Source organism: Peromyscus leucopus, chromosome 23 (genome assembly GCF_004664715.2).
Source record: "Peromyscus leucopus breed LL Stock chromosome 23, UCI_PerLeu_2.1, whole genome shotgun sequence".
In the NCBI taxonomy this organism is placed as follows: Eukaryota; Metazoa; Chordata; class Mammalia; order Rodentia; family Cricetidae; genus Peromyscus; species Peromyscus leucopus.
In genome coordinates, this window is record NC_051082.1 from 14,372,950 (window position 1) to 14,389,509 (window position 16,560).

Genomic DNA, 16,560 nt, shown 5'->3' on the forward strand with positions numbered 1-16,560 from the left:
ATCCATCTCCCAAGTGTCTCTGCTCCTTCCTCTTTTTTTTTTTTTTTTTTTTTTTTTGTGTGTGTGTGTGTGTGTCGGGGGGGCAGACAGAGAGCATTTGTTTTTTCAAGACAGGATTGGTTTGTGTAGCCCTGGCTATTCTGGAATTTGCTTGGTAGACCAGGCTGGCCTCAAACTCAGAGATCCACCTGCCTCTGCCTCCTGAGTGTCAGGATTAAAGGCGCGGGCCACCCGCCCCACCCACTTCTGTCTCCCAAGTGTCGGGTTTACAAGCCCATGCCACCACACCTGCCTCCAGCTTGGTTTTCTAGTTTTGATCCTTGCATCTCTCCAAAGAGCAACAGGAAGACCCTGCCTGGTTGACTGCCAGTACTTCCCCATGCCCCTCAGTCCGTCCACCTAGGACTTAGCTTTAAGTTCTGTTACAGTAGAGGAAAACGGCTTACCCACCCACGCAAGTCCATCAGCTCCTGTAGGCTGAGTATCGTTCATCCCAGATGCTTCACTGCATCTCCTCACGTCATCTTTACGTGGCCGTTGTTGGTGGATGCCACCCTTATCCGTCAGGCATGGGAAGTGGCATCCCCAAGGCCCCAAGGCTGCAGGGGCTCAGCTTCACCCCCATTACAGGTACAAGCGCCATTCCAGTCAAGAGGAGGCGGAGCTCATTCAGCAGATAGGCGCCAACATCAAGGAGCGGCAGAATGTCTTCTTCGACATGGAGGCCTACCTGCCGAAGAAGAATGGGTAGGAGTAGGAAACCTCTGATTCCTGTTGCCGGTCCCCGCTCCCTGCTGGGGTGTGAGATTCCAAGGGGCCACTTCTGTACCTGCTTCTCCCATTCCGGGAGGAGCTACCGTCCTTCCCCTGTGGCTGGGAGCAACCTCCCCGGGGTGACTCTTGGGAGCTGGCACCTGATACCTGTGTGTGCCACCTGGGGTAGATGGAAAGTGTTCTCTCTCAAGAGAGCCAACATGTATTGAGTGCGTTTTGCATGCCCAGCATTGTACTGGGCATGCCCGTTCGTGGCAGCAGACATTTTATTCTCAATAGCCTACTGTATTAGACTGAAGTGTTCTCCCCCCTGTTTCCCCCAGGGGTTGAAACCAGGGCATCCTGGCATGGTGGGTAGTGTTCTAGACTCAGCTACATCCCCAACCCCCCCCCCCTTTTTTTTTCTTTTCAAAGGAAAGGCCTCACTATATTGCTCTGACTGGCCTGGAACTCTCTGTAGACCAAGCTGCCCTCAAACTTGAGGTGATCCTCCTGCCTCAACCTCTTGAGTGCTATAATTACAGGTGTGTGCCACACTCTGCCCTTATTTGCTCTCTGTTTTTGAAGCAGGGTTTAGCCTGACATGGAGTCAGATCTTTCCTGGAGGGGGAAGATTCCTGTTAAGCTTCAGCCAGATGAGTATTTTTTGGTTTTTCTAGACAGGGTTTCTCTGTGTAGCCCTGGCTGTCCTGGAACTCACTTGGTAGACCAGGCTGGCCTCGAACTCACAGAGATCCCCCTGCCTCTGCCTCCCGAGTGCTGGGATTAAAGGCGTGCACCACCACTGCCCGGCACCAGATGAGTATTAACATGGTGGCCCCAGGGCATTGTGACCCATCCCTCCATTTTCCTTTCTTGCTGTATTTGGATTGAAAACGCCCCACGTTAGTTGGCCGTCCTATTAACAGCACCCTCCCTCCATCATTCATGACCTCCCTCCATCATTCATGACCTCCCTCCATCATTCATGACCTCCCTCCATCATTCATGACCTCCCTCCATCATTCATGACCTCCCTCCATCATCATTCATGACCTCCCTCCATCATCATTCATGACCTCCCTCCATCATCATTCATGACCTCCCTCCATCATCATTCATGACCTCCCTCCATCATTCATGACCTCCCTCCATCATCATTCATGACCTCCCTCCATCATTCATGACCTCCCTCCATCATCATTCATGACCTCCCTCCATCATCATTCATGACCTCCCTCCATCATTCATGACCTCCCTCCATCATTCATGACCTCCCTCCATCATTCATGACCTCCCTCCATCATTCATGACCTCCCTCCATCATCATCCATGACCTCCCTCCATCATTCATGACCTCCCTCCATCATCATCCATGACCTCCCTCCATCATTCATGACCTCCCTCCATCATCATTCATGACCTCCCTCCATCATCATCCATGACCTCCCTCCATCATTCATGACCTCCCTCCATCATTCATGACCTCCCTCCATCATCATTCATGACCTCCCTCCATCATTCATGACCTCCCTTCATCATCATTCATGACCTCCCTCCATCATTCATGACCTCCCTCCATCATTCATGACCTCCCTCCATCATTCATGACCTCCCTCCATCATCATTCATGACCTCCCTCCATCATCATTCATGACCTCCCTCCATCATCATTCATGACCTCCCTCCATCATTCATGACCTCCCTCCATCATCATTCATGACCTCCCTCCATCATCATTCATGACCTCCCTCCATCATCATTCATGACCTCCCTCCATCATCATTCATGACCTCTAGGACTGTGTTGCTCAGACTCACTTCCCCACCTGTGCGGGCATTTTGCCTCAGGTGGGAGCCTGTGTCACACGGGGTAGACAACTCAAAGAGTTGCTGAAGAAGAAAGGAGGGGTTTATAGCTCAGATAACACAGGTATAGCTCAGGTATGAATGGGTCCTGCCATTAAATGCTGGTAGAACCTGCCTCTCTTTTAACTTTTTTTTTCTTACTGTCTTTTCCAGTATGTATGTCTGTTCAATTCATAGGCAGCCTTTTTCTGTAAACTACTCCCCAGCCAGGCCAGGCTTGCTCTTGCCTAGCCTTTCTAGTAGAAAAAATCTGGCCCCTCAGTGGTCTCGGGGATTTAAAATGCTAGGGTGGGTTTTTATTGGGTTAGCTGTGTTCCGTGAGCTTTCTTACCCCAATCAGGAGGAGGAGGTAGTGCTTTTATCAGCTTTTGGACCGTGGTTGGGCCTGTTCTCCGAAGGGATTACATTACTCTTGCAGGATCTAGGGACTGAGTGCTAGGTAAGGAATCCGGATGTCCTCTCAATACTTCACATCTCCTTCAGACTAGCAGTGCTCCGAAAAGCCGCTCGAAGCTGGAACGAAGGCCCGCCCCCACCCCCCATTCCTCCTCTCCAGCTTCTCACTCTTCCAAGCTCAGTTCAAATGCCATCGCCTCAGTGAGGTCTTTCCAAAGCCTATCACTGATAGGAATTTACCTTTTCTCCCTGGGGTCTCAAGGAGCCTTTGTGTGCACCTTTGTTAGTGTGTTAGAGCACAGGCTGGTGAACAGAGAGAGGCCTAGCCATGCCATGGTTCACATAAGAGAGCTTCTCCTGGGGCTAGAGCCATGGCTCAGGTGGTTAAAGAGAGCACTTGTTACTTTTGCAGAGGACCTGGGTTCAATTCCCGGCACCCACATGGTGGTTGGCAGCTGCCTGTAACTGTCGTTCCAGGGGCCTGATGGCCTCTTCTGGGCACTGAAGGCACTACACACAGGTGGTGTGCAGATGTACATGGGAGCAAAACACCCATCTACATATGAGGGCGGGGGGGGGAGGGGGGGAGCGCACACCTGAGTGTGAGAGTTCACTTTTCTTTGTCATGAAGAATTAGAGGTAAGAAGCCAAGTGCCATGGGCTCATGAGACCATCAAGGGGCCGATAGTTCCTCCGACCAATGCCTCTCTACCCCTTAGCAGCTGTCTTCTTCCTTGAGGACAAAGACAGTTCCCACCATCACAGTCATAGGAAGGGAAAAAAGAGGGAAGAAAGCAATCCCTTTTTCCAAGACACAGCTGCCATATCTTGTAGCAGATAAACAGATACCATACCGTGACTCCAACCTACACAAGAGTAACAAGTGCTCTTTAACTAGTGGAAATGAATGCTCATGTTTCTATGTTCATTTATGTTGGTGCATGTTCGTGGGCATGCACATGGCCTTAGCGTGTATGTGGAGGTCAGAGGACACCTTGCAGTCTGTTCCCTCCTTCTATCATGTGGGATCCAGGGATCGAACTTGGGTCATCAGGCTTAGCGGCCTGCACTTTTATCCACCAACTCTCATTGGCCTAGAATCTTTGTGTGTGTGTGTGTGTGTGTGTGGTTTTTGAGACAGGGTTTCTCTGTGTAGTCCTGGCTATCCTGGAACTCGCTCTGTAGCCCAGGCTAGCCTGGAACTCAGAGATCCACCCGCCTCTCCTGCCGAGTGCTGGGATTAAAGGTGTGCGCCACCACCTCCCAGCTGCCCTAGAATCTTTTTTAAAATTAACCTAGATGTTGGATAAGTGTCTTTGACTCTTTGGCTGTAAGTTAGTTACCTGCTTTTGTCTGGCTGCCAAGAAGGCTGGGAGATCTGCCCTGTAAGTTGGCTTCAGTGGGGAAACAGCTGGTCATACCGTAGTCAGGAGTGCGGTTACCACGCTCTCTGGTTAACCATTGTTCTCAGCCATTGTGGGGCCCATCTGACATTAGCCCGAGCGTCCTGTTTTCTGATGTGAGGCGCTCCGTGTGCATCCACTGAGCTTGAAAAGTGTCGGTTACATCCTCACAGGTCTTTCCTTCCAGGCTCTACTTGAATCTGGTTCTTGGCAATGTGAATGTGACTCTCCTCAGCAACCAGGCCAAGTGAGTACGCCCGGATCCCGACCGACCGACTCCAAGGAAGCCAGCCTCTTGGGCCTTTTACCGGGGGACCGTGGGTGGAAGCGAGGGTTTTTGCATGGATCAAAACTGGTTAGCAGTTGAGGCTCTGGCTATCTGGCTTTCTGACCCTGCCCACCTCAGTGGGGGAGTGCTCGGGGGACCTCCCTTTCTTCCTTTCCCAGAGTCAGTGTGTTGGTGGATAGGACCCCACCCCCCACCCCCAGTTCCCACGAGAGTGACATCTATTCTTTCTTACACCTGATACAGCATTTGTTCTGGAGAATAGAGTCCTGCCTAACCAATCACCTAACTAGGTGACATTTCCAGGTGGCATCGGCCCTTGTTTCTGCTGCAATCTTGCAATCTTTAGGTGAGGGTAGAGAACTTGTCTTTGACCCTTGTCTGCCCCCAACATGGCCCCAGAGCCCAGGAGCTGGTACCTTCTGTACTTGGTCCTCTTTCCCTCACTAGACATCACTAGCTGAAGGCCAGGTTCTGCTGTAGATCTGTGGGCAGGATGTGGCAGAGCGGGGTGGTAGCAATACGAGACCTTTCCTGGGATGTGTCCGTCATGGCAGGTTTGCGTACAAGGACGAGTATGAGAAGTTTAAGCTCTACCTGACCATAATCCTGCTTCTGGGAGCTGTGGCATGTCGCTTCTTCCTTCACTACAGGTAATGGGGCACGGTGGGGTGTGAGGGAGGGCATGGGGGTGTGGGGGAGGGCATGGGGGTGTGAGGAAGGAGTCCTCAGGGAGGCAGGCTGTTGTTTCCTCAGCCTGTGCCTAGTACAGGGTGGGGAAGGACCAGTTCTGACTGCCAGGAAGTAGCATCCCTGCCCACCCCCCGTCCATCTAGCAAGCTTCATGGACTAGCTGCTGTCCGGGCCTCCAGATGTAGTCCTTGATGGTCCGGTGTGGTTTATGTAGACCCCGGAATGTCACACAGCCCTAACAGAGTGCAGTGCTGATGTGCATGGGTGAGCTGTGCCAGCATCATGCTAAGTGAGAGAGACGCCAGGTACAAAGGCCACGTATTGTATATGTTCATTGATAGGAAATGTCCAGAAAGGGGGGGGGCAGGTTCAGAGACACATAGCGGGGAGCAGACCTTGCCAGGGGAAGCAGGAATGGGGAATGACCATTCATGGGCACCAGCATTTCCTTTTGAGAATGATAGAATACCCTGGAATTATCAGTGGTATTACAAAAATGAACAAAAGACATCAAATTACATCTTCTTTAAAAATTTTTTTAGCCGGCGGTGGTGGCGCACGCCTTTAATCCCAGCACTCGGGAGGCAGCCAGGCAGATCTCTGTGAGTTCGAGGCCAGCCTGGACTACCAAGTGAGTTCCAGGGAAGGTGCAAAGCTACACAGAGAAACCCTGTCTCAAAAAACCAAAAAAAAAAAAATTTTTTTTTAAGGCCATGCTGGCCTAGAATTCACAGAGATCCTCGGCTTCTGCTTCCCGAGTGCTGGAATTAAAGGCATTTGCTCCCTAGCCTTTCGATTACATGCTTTAAAAGGAAAAATTGTATGGTATGTGGATTACATCTCGATTTCATACTAAGTAGATCAGTAGGGCCGAGGCTGTAACTCGAGGCTTGCTTGGGATGCAAGGAGACCCTGGGGTCAGTCTCCAGAGTCGGAGAAGCCAGGTTTGGTGTTGCATCCCTGTAATCCCAGCTCTCAGAGAGCGGAGGCAGGAGGATCAGAAACTCAAGGTCGTCACTGGCTACAGGAGAGTTGGAGGCCAGTGTAGGATGTATGAGACCCTACCTCAAAGAAAGAGTAAAGATGTCTATACATAGAGAGATGGATGCATGGGAGAACAAGAAGAGCCGTCCCAGGCTGCCTGGATTTAAATTCTGGCTTTGAGACTGAATGGCTGTGTCTATGGGCAGGTTCCCTGCGGGGTCCTCAGTCTCTCCCTTTGTTGGACAGTGGCAGCAGGCCATACCTCATAGGGTTATAGCCACTCAGTGAGCTCCCACTGTGTGTGGGTAGTACTCAGTTTCTGCCCATCGCTGATTGAGAAGAGAGGGAGGGCAGAGATAGGACCCATACTGCCAAGAGGGTCTGGTCCTCCTTTCTCTGCCTGGGTTTCCTGCCATAAAGGGGGAGGCAGCCAAGTACGGCTTAGGCATTTGGCCTAAGTGTCAAGGTTTATTTCCTGGCGTGCCCTTTGCTGAGAGTCCAGCTGTTGGCCTGGCTACTTGAATTTCTCAACAAAGGCCCTTGCAGGCTCTTAGTTCATGCCTGCCTGCTGCCAGTGCCCGGCTTGTGACCCCGAGGGCAAAGGCCGCGCACACAAGTACTGCCTGCTCATCTGCCCCTCTGAAAGAGAGAGTTGTTGGTGTCCAGTCCTAGGCCCTTACCCTGGGGCCTCAGGGTTCCTCCCTGGGAAGCCTGTGGCGTGTCACATTCTAAGCCATGGTTAAGCTCCACCTAGAGCCTGGATGTCCCCGATTCTCCCCTCCTCTTACATACAAGTCTCTAATGATCTCTTGGACAAAGTTTCACCAACTGGAGAACACAGCAAAAACACTTTCTGTCACCGCCCCGGAGGCCGGAATAAGAGGTCTGGATGTTGCAGGACCGTGTTGGTTCTGAGTTCCAAGAAAGCTCTTCTGCGTCTCTCTCCCATGGCCATCATCAATCATTGGCATTTTTCAGCTGAAACCTGTTACATTCCAGTGGCTGTGTAGACTGGATGGCTAGGGAGGGAGCCTCTGCTAGACCTTGGGGTGTAGGGGGGGCCGGGTGGAGATGGGGCACAGGCTCTGGGTGTAGGCAGGGGGAGGCACCCAAGGACTGGTGTGATCCGTTGGCAGTTCTGGTCCTGGCTCTCCTGTCAGGCCGAGGGGAGAGCTCACGCCGTCTCCTTCCCTAGGGTGACAGATGAAGTCTTCAACTTCCTGCTGGTGTGGTACTACTGCACCTTGACCATTCGGGAGAGCATTCTCATCAGCAATGGCTCCAGGTAACTACAGGCCTGGCTGGTGGGATGGTCATTTGGGGGAACAGGGAGCCGAAGAGAAACGTTGATACCCAGGGCGGGGGAGACCATGCCTGATGCGGTTGGTGTGATGTCACCCACTTTATGGTCCATCTCTTGCTGACAAGCAACGGGAACCCCAAGTCAGACTGATTTCATGTCATTAGATTTGGTTTCATGTCCTTGGAAATCTTTCGCCTCATAAAAAAACAGGTTCCCCGGGACTGACTTCAGGTAGGGCTTCATTCAGGACTCAGACACTGTGAGTGAGACTCAGTTTCTCTCCGTCTCTCACCCTCCCATTCTGTGCCGTCTGTTCTCAGGCTCTGTGTAGGGAGTTACGATGACGCTGAGTGTACGTCATCTCTCCCAGCGAACGGCACCGTTCCTTTCTTCTGAGCGTCTCACCAGTCTTGACCCGTTGGCTGGGTGCAGGCTGGACCATGTGCCTATCTCTGAACCAGTCACTGTCACCAGAGAATGCAAGGCTGTGATTAGCCAGGCTTGAGTGCTGTGTCCATCACAGCTCCAGGGCCAGAGCTGACTGGGGCATGGAGGGAATGAAGAAAAGGCAAACACACACACACACACACACACACACGCACACGCACACGCACACGCACACACGGACACGGACACGGAGACACAGACACATGGAAATAACCGGGTCCAGGTGGACTGGGCTCTCGGATGGGCTCAGGTGGACAGCAGCACTCCAGCAGCTCCGTGTGTTTATGACACAGAGTTGAACAGAGCTGTGGGTATTGCACGCAGCTGAACAAGGAATCAGGCTACTACATGCCGATAAACAAAGAGGCAGGGTCCTGGGACACAGCTGGACCAAGGAGACAGGTTTCGCTGATCTCAATAGGAGCGGTCTCTGTAGGGGAGCAATCTTTAGTCCGGAAATACCTGGGGGAAGAAAGCTACAGTGGACATTTTGTGCACGTGACCATCGGCATTGGTACTGGACCAGGAGGGAAGAAGGCTTTGCCGGTTCCCCAGCTCAGGGTTGGCTTTGCCATTTCGTTGGAGGTCTGAGGCTTGGAGGCCTTGGATCTGACTGTGCTTCTGCCAACAGCACACATTCATCAGGGCTTCCTCCGCTCCCCACACGTGAGCGTCACCTTCCCCTGGGTCCCTCAGCACGCAGAAGGAAGTGTCGGGAGTGGGGGCGGGTCCCAGGGGACATGGTTCCTGGGAGGATGAATGGGTTTTGGTGAAAGGAGCGGAATGTCTTCCACAAGAGAAGGGAAGAGGAGAGTGGACCAGTGATGAGGGTCTTGGCAGGGGGAGGGGGGGAGTCTCTGAGCAGCTCTGGAGCGCTGGACAGGCCCTGGCGCCTCTTTGGACTGTTTCAGTGTCCCTGGGAGAGCCACCATGTCTCAGTGTCAGTGTACGAATCTAGGAAGGAGGTTCCTGGTGCGTCTAAATTCAGGAAGACCTGCTGTTTTTTCTTTTTTATCTTTTGTCTGCTCTGCCCGCCTCTGAGCAGAGTCTTAGGTCCCAGTTAAGATCCATGATTTGGGGGCTGGAGAGATGGCTCAGCAGTTAAGGGCACTTGTTACTCCTGCAGAGGACCCATGTGTGGTTCCTAGCACCCATGTGGTGGCTCACAACCATCTACATAACTCCAGCCCTGGGGGATTCAACACCGTCTTCTGGCCTCTGAGGACACTGAGCACACATGTGGAGCACATATATGCAAAACAGCCTTACACATAAAATAAAAATACATTTTTAAAAGGTTTTTTTAAAAAAAAGTATTTTTAAGTTGGGCGGTGATGGCACACACCTTTAATCCCAGCACTCGGGAGGCAGAGGCAGGCAGATCTCTGTGAGTTCGAGGCCAGCCTGGTCTACAGAGCGAGTTCCAGGACAGCCAAGGCTGTTACAGAGAGAAACTCTGTCTTGGGGGTGGGGGGGGTGGGGTATTTTTAAAAGATCAATGATTTGGGGCTGGCAGGATTGCTCAGTGGGTAAAGGCTCTTGCCACAAAGCCTCGACTTGACTTCAGTTCCTGGGACCCACATAATGGAAGGAGAGAACCAACTATAAAGTTGCTTTCTGACCTCCATACACTCCCACCCATAATAAATAAGTAAATGTAATTAAAATATTTTTAAAAGATCTGAAATATCCTAGCAGTGGTGGCGCACACCTTTACTCCCCGCACTCGAGAGGCAGGCAGATCTCTGTGAGTTCGAGGCCAGCCTGATCCACAGAGTGAGATCCGGGACAGCCGGGGCTACACAAAGACATACCACCACCACCCCCCAAAAAAACCCCAAACTGGGTCATCTGTCAGCCCTCGCAATCACAGAACACCGGCTCGCTTTCTGCCTGGTGATCTCTTGCAGCAGGTTCTTTCTGTGTGCTCGAACCTGAACACGGAGCCGAGAGGTGGGGACGGTGCAGCCTACCGAGGAGGCACAGCCGTGCTTAGGGGCATAGCCTGTGGCATACAGAGGACGTCAGTGTCCTCACACTGCCCTCCTCCTGGTCCTTGTCCATGCTGCTGTTACCCTCTCCGTACACCACCCGGGCCACGGGTTCCTCTCGTCGTCAATCAACCCACTCCCTGTCTTTTTTATTCATTTGGTTTTCTTTTTTGTCTTTTGAGACCGAGTCTTCAGGAGAAGCCCAGCCTGGCCTCCCTCCTGCTTTCGCTGCTGCCTCGGGGGCTGGGATGGCAGGTGTGTTCCACCGTGTCCCGCAACAGCTCTCCCACCTTTTTCCTGGTGGTTATTGTTGAAACAGGGTCTCACTGACGTAGCCCTGGCTGGCCTGGAACTCGTTATGTAGACCAGGCCGCCCTTGGACTCACAGATTTCCCCCCTTCTGGCTCCCAAATGCTGGGATGAAATGTATGTGCCACCACACCTAGATCCACGCCCTCCCCCCCCCTTTTTTTTTTTTTTTAACTTTCTGGTTGCCGGTCTCTTCCTGTCCCTGTGAACCTGCTGCCAGGCACACACATTAAGAGTGCCGGGCAGCTGGAGAGAAATGGCTCAGTGGTTAAGAGCATGGATTGTTCTTATAGAGGACTGAGTTCGATTCCCAGCACCCACACCCATCAGCTCACACCTGCCTGTAACTCTAGCTCCAGGGGGTCCAGCAAACACACACAGTCACACACATGCACACATAGATGGACAGACAGACACACATAATAAAGTACTCCTGAGAGCCTGGGTGGTCTTTGGTAGTGGCTTTCATGTTGGAGTGGTTACTCTGCCTCTGTTTGCTAATTTAGTGTGCTTAGCTGTGGGCAGGCCATTACCAGAGAGAGAGAGAAGAAGAGAATTACCAAGAGAGGGTCCCCTGGAAAGACCAGGCTCACCAGGGGTATTAAAGGGGTCAGGAATGTGGAGTTCCAGAGCCACACCTCACTTGCCTCAGTTCAACAGGAGCTTTTCTGGGTTCCTTGGAGCAGGGACGAGCATCAGTGTTTATAACATCCAGCTTTGGGTGCGGGTCTGCTGTGTATGAGCCCCCCATGCCATTTATCATATGGCAGACACTGGGTTAGAGATTTTGAGATAACTCAATCTTCGCCTCTAGGAATCATCTACAGACGTTTTAAAAGAGCCTTTCCCACACAATCCCATGCAGTGGTGGGACTGTTTCTCCAGGCCTGGGGGAGGAGAGTCTGGAATAGACCCAGGGGACCCCAGCTTCTAGAATGACCACAGGAACTATGACCAGTCTGTGGGGTGATAGGGCAAGGCAGGTGGGCAACTCTCTGCATCTTTTTTTACGTTTATTTATTTACTTTCTGTGTATTATTTGTGTATGTGGGTGTGCAATTGTGCATGTCTTTTTCTAATTTTATTTGTTTGTTTGTTTTTGAGACAGGGTTTCTCTGTGTAGCTTTGGAGCCTGTCCTGGAACTCACTCTGTAGCCCAGGCTGGCCTCGAACTCACAGAGATCCGCCTGCCTCTGCCTCCCGAGTGCTGGGATTAAAGGTCTGCGCCACCACCATCCCACCTCGAGCGTCTTAATTTTTTGCATTTATTTATTTTATTATATGTATATGTGCATGCATGTACAACTATGTATGTCTTAATTCTTTACAGTTGTTTATTGTCTCTGTGTATATGAGTGTGCATATGCAATTGTGTACATCTTAATTTTTTTTAACATTTATTGTCTGTGAGTGTGTAGCATGCACATGCCACCGGGTGCATGTAGAGAGAAGGTTAAGCATAACCTGTGGGTGTCGGTTATCTCCTCCGCCATGAAGGCCCTGGGGATTGAATTCAGGTTGTCAACCTTGGCAACAAGTGCCCTTCCCACTGAGCGGGCCCACGCTGGCTCCTCGCACCCCTTAAACACCACAGGGCCTGTGCAGGCTGGTGCCCAGTAAACACCCATAAGTCTTGCTGAGATGAATGAAATCTGGGCTCTTTAGTGAGGAGCGGTCTTTGGGGATACCCAGGTGTCCTGGGACAGCAGACCTGAACCACACAGGCCTCCTGGAGACCTGTTGCCCAGGATGGGCTTCCCTAACTAAGCCTATTCTCCTCATCCCTGTTTTGTACCTGGGAGCAGAATTGGAACAGAAGGAAGTCTGGGAAAGCAGGCCTGGGGGGGTGGGGGTGGGACTGCCTTACTTTGAGATGGAGCCATCCTGGGTGAGTCTGGCGCCTCCTACCGCAGACGGCACACTCGTGAGCTCAGTAAAGAAGTCAGCTTTTCCTTGAGAAACCCACCTAACAGGGACCGAATCTGAAGGCACCTACTGTTCTTCAGCTGGGAAGTTCAAGGGTGCAGGAAGAGCTCCAGCAAGGTTCATAGCCCCGTTGGCTACCTTTCTCCCCCCACCCTACTTTGCTCTGGACAGTCCAGTCTGGCTCATCAGCCACCTCAGCGTGGAGAGTCTTGAGACACTCTTCTGATAGGCTGAGCGTGAGACACTCGCTGACTTCTGAACCAATCACTGGCTGGAGGGCTGTAGAACCCAGAGGGCTCGCTCTGAGCTGAGTGTCCAGACAAAATTCCTCTTCCCCTAGGTGAGGTGCTGCCCCTATAAGGAAGCAGAGGCCTGGGAACCAGAACGGCTGGTGTGGTGATTGGCAGATGGCAGAAGAGCCTTTCCTTCTGGGCCCGCATGACTAGTGAATCGGCAGGAGTCATGTTGACTTATTCCAAGAAGCCAGCCATGGTCCCGGGCTCCCGCTGGCTTTTTTAGGGGCTATACTTAGAACAGATGCATCCAGAAGGGAGCAGGCAGAGAGAGAGAGAGAGAGAGAGAGAGAGAGAGAGAGAGAGAGAGAGAGAGAGAGAGAGAGAGAGTGTCTGCAATGCAGGAGTCATCCATCCCACCAGCTACTCTAAAAATCCAAAGCGTGAAACCAGAAGCTACCTGGGTGCCGAACAGTGAGTGCCTGGCGCTCCTCTCCCCGGCCTATGCGCTGGCTGATGTGTCCTGCAGGGAGAAGCAGTGAGCCCCCCCCCCCGACACCCCCACAGTGCCCAGAGACTAGTACATTCTGTCCCTACATTCTAGACGCAAGCGCACCTGCTCCTTCCGGAGCCCACAAGCGCCCTGCGAAGCTGCATTTCTATAGCAAACAGGTCCAAGTCTAACAGGGTTGAAACAAAGGTCTCCAGTGGATCGTGGTGATGGTTGCGCAGCTCTGTGAAAAGACTAAACGCCCTGAATTGTGGAGTATCTGAATTCTATCACCGTGGAAGCTGTTACAGAAACACATAAGCCCAGAACCGGCCTGGAGCCTTGGGGTGTGCAGATGATGGCGGTGGTGGTTGCTCATGAGCGCGAAGCCGGGGGTTGGGGGTGGGTGGGGGGTGGATTTCTACTTTTCACCCAATGTCACTGAGCTGTGTTTATTGGTGGCATCTGTCAGAGCTGGGCCCTGGGCACAGCGAGCTGTGAAATTAAAAGCTGCTGCTCAGTCAGGCTTGTTGCCCAGGGTCTGTATCCAGCCCAAACTGCTCCCCGCACCAGGAGAGGGCGTGTCTCAGGGGAGCTTTGTGGGGACTAGGACAAAGGAGCCCCGGGGGTGGCCAAGATCCGAGGGCTGTGGCATGGCCTTGCAAAGCTCTGGGGAGGTGGCAGGGAGACCTCTTGGTTGCTTGTTGAGCAGAAAGTCTGAGGATCTGGCTAACTGCCTTTACTGTTAGGAAACTGGAGCCAGGGTCTTTTAGATGCTATAAGGTAAAAGGGCTGTTAGGACTGACTGGGAGCCGGAGACAAAGAAGTCAGTGTCTTATCCTGATCCCCCTGTCACCTCTGTGTTGGTGGCATTTAGACTCACTGCTGCTTTTCCCCTTTTTCTCTCTCTTGTAATTTTTAATCGTGTGTAGGAGTATGTGTATGCATGTGGCTATGAACACGTTAGTGCAGGTGCCTGTGGAGGCTGTCCTGGCTGGTTCTGTGTGTCTCCTTGACACAAGCTAGAGTCATTAGAGAGGAAGGAGCCTCAGTTGAGGAGATGTCTCCATGAGATCCAGCTGTAAGGCATGTTCTCAATTAGTGATCAGTGGTGGAGGGCCCAGCCCGTGGTGGGTGGTGCCATCCTTGGGCTGGTGCTCCTGGGTTCTATAAGAAAGCAGGCTGAGCAAGCCAGGGGAAGCAAGCCAGTGAGCGGCTCCCCTCCATGGCCTCTGAATCAGCTCCTGCCTCCAGGTTCCTGCCCTGTTTGAGTTCCTGTCCTGACTTCCTTTAGTGATGAACAGCAATGTGGAAGTGTAAGCCGAATAGACCCTTTCCTCCCCAGCTTGCTTTGTGGTGTTTTGTTGCAGCTATAGAAACCCTAAGACAGAGGCCAAAGCTGTTGGATCCCCTGGAAGTTGAGTTATAGTTGGCTGGGAGGCACCTAACGCGGGTACTGGGAACTGAACCCAGGGCCTTTAGAAGAAAGAGCAGCGGGTGCTCTTCCTAACCACTGAGCCATCTCTCCAGCTCCTCTTTCTTTATATTTGAGACAAGGGTCTCAGTATGTTGTCCATGCTGGCCTTGAGCTCAAGATCCTCCCGTCACACCCTTCCGTGTGTGGGGATTACAGGCGTGTGTGTCACCAGGCGACCTCTCTCAGTAGCCACAGTTCCTGAACATGATTTCACTCATGTCGTCACCTGCCTTCGGTAGAGGAGGTGACAGTGTAGAGCCATGTCAGCTGCACTCCATAGACTCTTCTTCCTTTTGCAGAGGGCCTTAGCATCCCCCTTCCCTGATGGCAGATCCGCATGGTCCCCTCTACTCTTTTGAGACGGGCTCATTATAAGCCCATGCTGGTCTTGAACTCACAAGTGATCTGCCTGCCTCTGCCTCCTGAGAAAAATGAAAACCAGATTTCTATCCCTAATGGGGTGGTGGAACTGTTTTAGGCAGTGTAGTCAGGCAAGGCCTTTGGGTAGAAGGCCTTTGGGTAGAAGTGGGGTCTGAACCTCAATTCGGGACCCCAGAGCCTAGCAAGGAAAAAAGAGTAGGAGCCGGAAGGACAGCATGCACAAAGGACCCTGTATCCATCTGTGAGGCTGCCACGTGATACCACACACTGGGCATCTTCACACACAGGCGGGGCTGGAGAGATGGCTCAGTGGTTAAGAGCACTGGGTACTCTTCCAAAAGACCCGGGTTCACTTCCCAGCACCCACACGGCAGCTCATAACTATCTGTAACTCCAGTTCCAGGGTATCCAACACCCCCAAGCAGACATACATGCAGGTAAAAACACAATGCACATGAAAGTTAAGATTGGAAATGAAGCTTGGTGGTAGAGTGTCCCTAATGCTCAAAGTTGAAGTCTCACCTCCTTAAAACAAATGAATGGAAAATAAAATAAAACAACAACAACAAAAAAACACAGTCATTTCTTTCCTGTGGCTTTGAGGACTGGAAGTCTGTGATCTAGGTATCATCAGTGCTGGTTTCAGGCCTCTCTATGGCTACCTTCCCATCATCCTGTGTTCTGTGTGGTCTTCCTTCTGTGCTCTGGTCTTCCGGGCCTTTTTCTTACAGAGACACTAGGTCAAAGACCGTTGATGAAGGCTTCACCCTTGTGTCCTCTTAACCTGAGTTACCTCTCCAGATGCAGTCATGCTGGAGGGCCCAGGGGGATTCGGCTCCAGCATAGGAATCTGAGCACATAGTTCAGGCCGTCCTAGGCCCTAGGTAGCGTTAGGCTTGGAGTATCTCAGTGCTGGGGAGCTAGGTGAGGATGTGTTCTGTAGGTCACGGAACAGGTCCCTGGGCTAATCTGCAAGTAGTGTGTTTGGGTTTCTGTGCCTCTGCAGGAAGAGATGAGGTCCTGGTTTGAGTCCATTTCTTATTCCAGCTGCGGGGCAGCCCCTGCTCTGAGGTTAGGAAGCAGAAGGGTGTCCGCATTTCTTGCCTCATCTGAACTTTCTTTCTCTCCTTCTCACCAAGGATCAAAGGCTGGTGGGTGTCCCACCATTACGTCTCCACGTTCCTGTCTGGAGTGATGCTGACGTGGTGAGTCCTCCCTCCCTGTGGAGCCAGAGCTGGGGGCTGGTACCTGGGGAAGGGGTTCCTGGCGGGTCAAGAACAAAGCAAGTGCAAACTGAAAAACTGGGTTAGAGGCCTAGCTGCCAGGGTCCTGCCAAGACAGCCGGGAGCTTTTCTGGGGACTGTTTCCCAGTTTCGGTTGGCTGGGACAGAGGTGACAGGGAGCGGCATGAGGAACCGGAGTGATCTTCGTGTCCCTTCATTTTAGAAAGGGTGATGGGTGTGACCCAGTCAGCTCAAGGACAAAGGACAGGAATCTGGGACTCGGTTTTACCTTTGAAGTATTTTCTTCCCTTTCTGTTGGAATGAAAACAAAAAAAAAAGGGGGGGGTGCGGGGTATGAATGAGTGGTTTTACAGCATGTCCCACCTTTGGGTGTGTG

The 16,560-nt window shown here is 52.1% G+C and overlaps 1 protein-coding gene across 4 annotated transcripts in view; it reads left to right on the top strand.

Annotated features, from left to right (window-relative positions):
• The window catches only part of Tmem120b (transmembrane protein 120B), a 41,983-nt gene that overhangs the window by 21,208 nt on the left and 4,215 nt on the right, over positions 1-16,560 (top strand). For all 4 annotated transcript variants that reach the window (XM_028885860.2, XM_037198707.1, XM_028885861.2 and 1 more), the window contains exons 3-7: positions 631-747; positions 4,608-4,667; positions 5,264-5,359; positions 7,579-7,668; positions 16,080-16,145. In XM_028885860.2, coding sequence (XP_028741693.1) covers positions 631-747; positions 4,608-4,667; positions 5,264-5,359; positions 7,579-7,668; positions 16,080-16,145 — 429 coding nt within the window. The remainder of the gene's footprint in view (positions 1-630; positions 748-4,607; positions 4,668-5,263; positions 5,360-7,578; positions 7,669-16,079; positions 16,146-16,560) is intronic.